Source organism: Serpula lacrymans (genome assembly GCF_000218685.1).
Source record: "Serpula lacrymans var. lacrymans S7.9 unplaced genomic scaffold SERLAscaffold_1, whole genome shotgun sequence".
NCBI lineage: Eukaryota > Fungi > Basidiomycota > Agaricomycetes > Boletales > Serpulaceae > Serpula > Serpula lacrymans.
In genome coordinates, this window is record NW_006763290.1 from 3,144,839 (window position 1) to 3,148,501 (window position 3,663).

The 3,663-nt window shown below is 37.6% G+C and overlaps 1 protein-coding gene across 1 annotated transcript; it reads right to left on the reverse strand.

Annotated features, from left to right (window-relative positions):
* Positions 1 to 2,687: 2,687 nt before the first annotated feature.
* Positions 2,688 to 3,139, reverse strand: SERLADRAFT_432246 (uncharacterized protein; the record flags this gene model as incomplete). Its single annotated transcript, XM_007312478.1, has 3 exons — positions 2,688 to 2,858; positions 2,989 to 3,015; positions 3,101 to 3,139. 3 exons carry the CDS (start codon positions 3,137 to 3,139, stop codon positions 2,688 to 2,690), a joined length of 237 nt encoding a protein of 78 aa, XP_007312540.1.
* Positions 3,140 to 3,663: the final 524 nt, after the last annotated feature.

The following is a 3,663-nucleotide window of genomic DNA, read 5'->3' on the forward strand; positions in this document are numbered from 1 at the left end:
GAACCATTAGTTTCTGTTGTAGATGTCTGAATGCCATGTTGTTGTGATGAAGCTATCACTGTTAATAAGCTGGGGTGTTCGAGATGATTCTGGCTTGCCGTCCACTGGGCTGAGATTGCTTCAGTACATTATTCAACACCATCTGTTACAATTAACATACCAGCACCTACTTACGCTTCACTTTTGTACTTCTACTTTTATTTTCCAAGTCACATAACCAGTCATGTGACCATTTACTTTACTTTACATTTTCAACTTTTCATAGTCACATGACCAGTGTCTAGACTCATCATGTGACTGGTCACATGCTAGACATCGGACTTTGAACTTTATTTACAACTGTACAGTACCTCATGTATTTTAGTATATATACAAGAGCAATACATGGGGAAGGACTCAGCGAGTCCTCCTGTTGTCTAGCACAACTAACTCACTGCAGCCTAAGGGGTAACCACTCCCCATCATCTTCTTTATAGTGTGTTCCTGTGTGTGCCGGAGTAAATAACTCTTGGTTGTTACACCATCTCTAATAAGCTCTGATGTTTTTCACTGTTCAGCAGGAAGTTGTTTTCCATAACCACTGTCTGTAAAGACTTGAAACTCCTTTGCTACGTGACACATGATTTTGAGGTCCTCAGGATCTGGGTAGAACAAAACATCAGGATTAGGCAGCTTAGTAATCAGGTTTTCTGGGTAGTAAAACAGGGGAGGGAAAGGGGCACATGAGTTGCTAGTGGGGATTTGGAACTGACTGAGTATATGGGTTGTAGTCAAATCACGATGGATACCTGCTCTGGCTGGGGTCTGGTCCAGATCAGCAAAAACTGAATGATTATTCACAAGTGGTTAAAAATAATGCTACCAAAGAATATCTCTACTTGGCATTATATATTCATATTGTAGTACGTAATAAAAGGGCCATATTACAATGTCTTTTGGGCTGCTAATGTAGATGTGAAAAAAAATAAGCAAAGGCAAGAGAGCCTGATTTGATGACTAATTTCAGTTGTTTGATACCATGAAACCATGACTAGGCCAGGGCACATATTTTCAGATATTCAGTTCTGTTAGGGGGTGTCACCTTTTATAATTATGCTCCAAAACCATGGCAATGCAGTATTGTAAATTCTAGTTGCATCAAGACTCATGCGCTGGGTACTTGTCTTGCTTGAGATTTTGATGTTTTTATAATATTTATGCCTGGCCTTTGATTTTGCAAGTGCCTTTTCCCCTAAGTTAGAGGGTAACACCTAGCTTCTCCTCTCAATAGGCTCATCATTGTAACAACCAAAGTTGGTATACTCTGGTGCACAACTACAACAAGCAAGGAGGGTGCAGGAAGGAGTGGATAAACTCTCTTATGGTAGGACCAAGTTAGTTAGTTGTGGGTGAACAACAGGAGGATTCACTGAGGGGTCTCCTTGATCTATCAGCCGGTATTGAGTTTACTGGCCAGCGGTTGATGAGAACTTTTAGCCATGGCACAGCACAGACAGGATTTTATGTATTCCTGTATGTCTTTGATTATGCCAGGCTACATGTAATTTCTGGAGATCAACTCCATGTTTTGCTGCCACACAGGGTGCCCAGCCACTAATGTGTCATGATGTCTATCTATTGCCTTGATCCTTGCGGACTCAGACACATAGATTTTGTCTTTGTAATAAAAGAGCCCGTTTTTCCATAATTAATGTCTATGCCATCAAGGTGCGCCTTTTTTTCTGACACAGCAAGCATAACCAACTTTTGTCATACTCATAATTGATGGAAAAGTCTGAAAGTAGTTAAAATATTAATTGTATCTTGGACCTACAAAATGATATCTTTTTGTTGACATATTTCCATATATTTTGTGTGGATATGTAGAAATATGTTAACAAAAATACATTATTCTGATAAAGTCTTGTAGGTCCAGAATGCAATATTATATTTTAACTACTTTCAGACTTTTTCATTGATTTTGGGTGTGACAAAAGTCGGTTATGCTTGCTGTGTGATGAGACGTTATTCTTGAAGGCTTCTAGAAGGTCATGATCTTGCCCAATTCAAACATTGGCAACCCTGTATTAATCTATCAGGGTGACACCTTTTTTGTTATCTTTGATGCCATTGGCATAATATTTTCTTCTAGATAAAGCATCCACTTTTCCCATAGGAGTCCCAGGCTGATGAATTAATTTATAATTAAACCTAGATAAATACACTGCAAGTCAGTTTCTAGCTGGAACTCTTTGTCTAGTTCTGAAAACACTAATATGGGAGCTGTTGTTAATGCTTATTTAAGCTTATCAAAAACTTCTTGTTCTTCGGGGCCCCAATACCACAGAATGTGCTTTTTAGTGAGATTGTTCAATGGTTTAGTGCTTTTTGCAAAGTTTTTGACAAATCTCCAGTAGATATTGCCCAAGCAAAGGAATGCCCTAACACAGCAAGCATAACCGACTTGTGTTGCACCCAAAATTAATTAAAATTTTAGAAAGTAGTTAAAATATTTAATTGTATTTTGGACCTACAGAATAATGTATTTTTATTGACATATTTCCATTGATACTATATTTTTTGTGGAAATATAGAAGTATGTTAACAAAGATACATTATTCTGACAAGATCTTATAGATCCAAGATACATTTAATCATTTTAACTACTTTCAGACTTTTTCACCAATTTTGGGTGTGACAAAAGTAGGTTATGCTTGCTGTATAACTCCTTTAAAGCAAGTAGGTTTCAGCCATTCCAAAATAGCTTGGACTTTCTCAGGGTCCATCCTAGGTCTGTTCTGGCCAATTATCATACCAAGGAAGTTTACTTCTTTTACTTTAAAATTACATTTTTCGGGTTTGACAAATAGGTCCTGTTCCTGTAAGCATCAAAGGACTTTGTGCATGATCCTGTCATGCTCATGCTTATCATCTGACTTTGTAAATATTAACAAATTGTCTATATGTGTGATGACATAGTTTTTTTGCTGATAATGGCGGAATACAGACGTCTGCGTAGTCCTGGCAAGGGCGCGCCTGCTTCACCAGAAAAGAAGAGAAGTCAGTTAAGTAACACAGGGTTGGTGGTATATCTGCAAAGATTTCATTCATATGAGCATACAGAAGCATCAACATATGGATAATTGTTGGCATTAGCCATTTCCAACAAGTGTTGCTACTCATATACAAATAATAGATATTCAGTTGATGTTTTCTCACTGTCTTCTATTAAATCATGTAATTACAATGTAGATAGCTAAAGTCTTGTTACACCAGCAACAACTACCTATAGTAACCGATACTATGGTCAGAAACTTTGTCGTGATCTTCAAGATCCTATAATTAGAGGTCAATAGTTTTTCTCTCTGTTTATTTGTGAAAAGAACAGCTCACCAAAGGAATTTCCTGTGATGGTAGAGAGGAATGCAAAGGACATGCTTGAAATTGGCAGAAAATTTCTGCACTATCTGGGATGTGTAAAGCCCACTGACACAAATATTGTCATGCTGAAATCATCCATTCTTAAGCAGGCTTTTCAGCTTCTGAAAGTCTCTTGTATATTTGTAAAGTTGCTGGAAGTTTGTTGGACATCTGCTTCAGCTTGCCGAGCCGCAGATGCCTTTTTCTGCACTAAGAAAATATTACTCTTAGTTTCCTTGGATTAGAGCATGTAAAATAAAATTA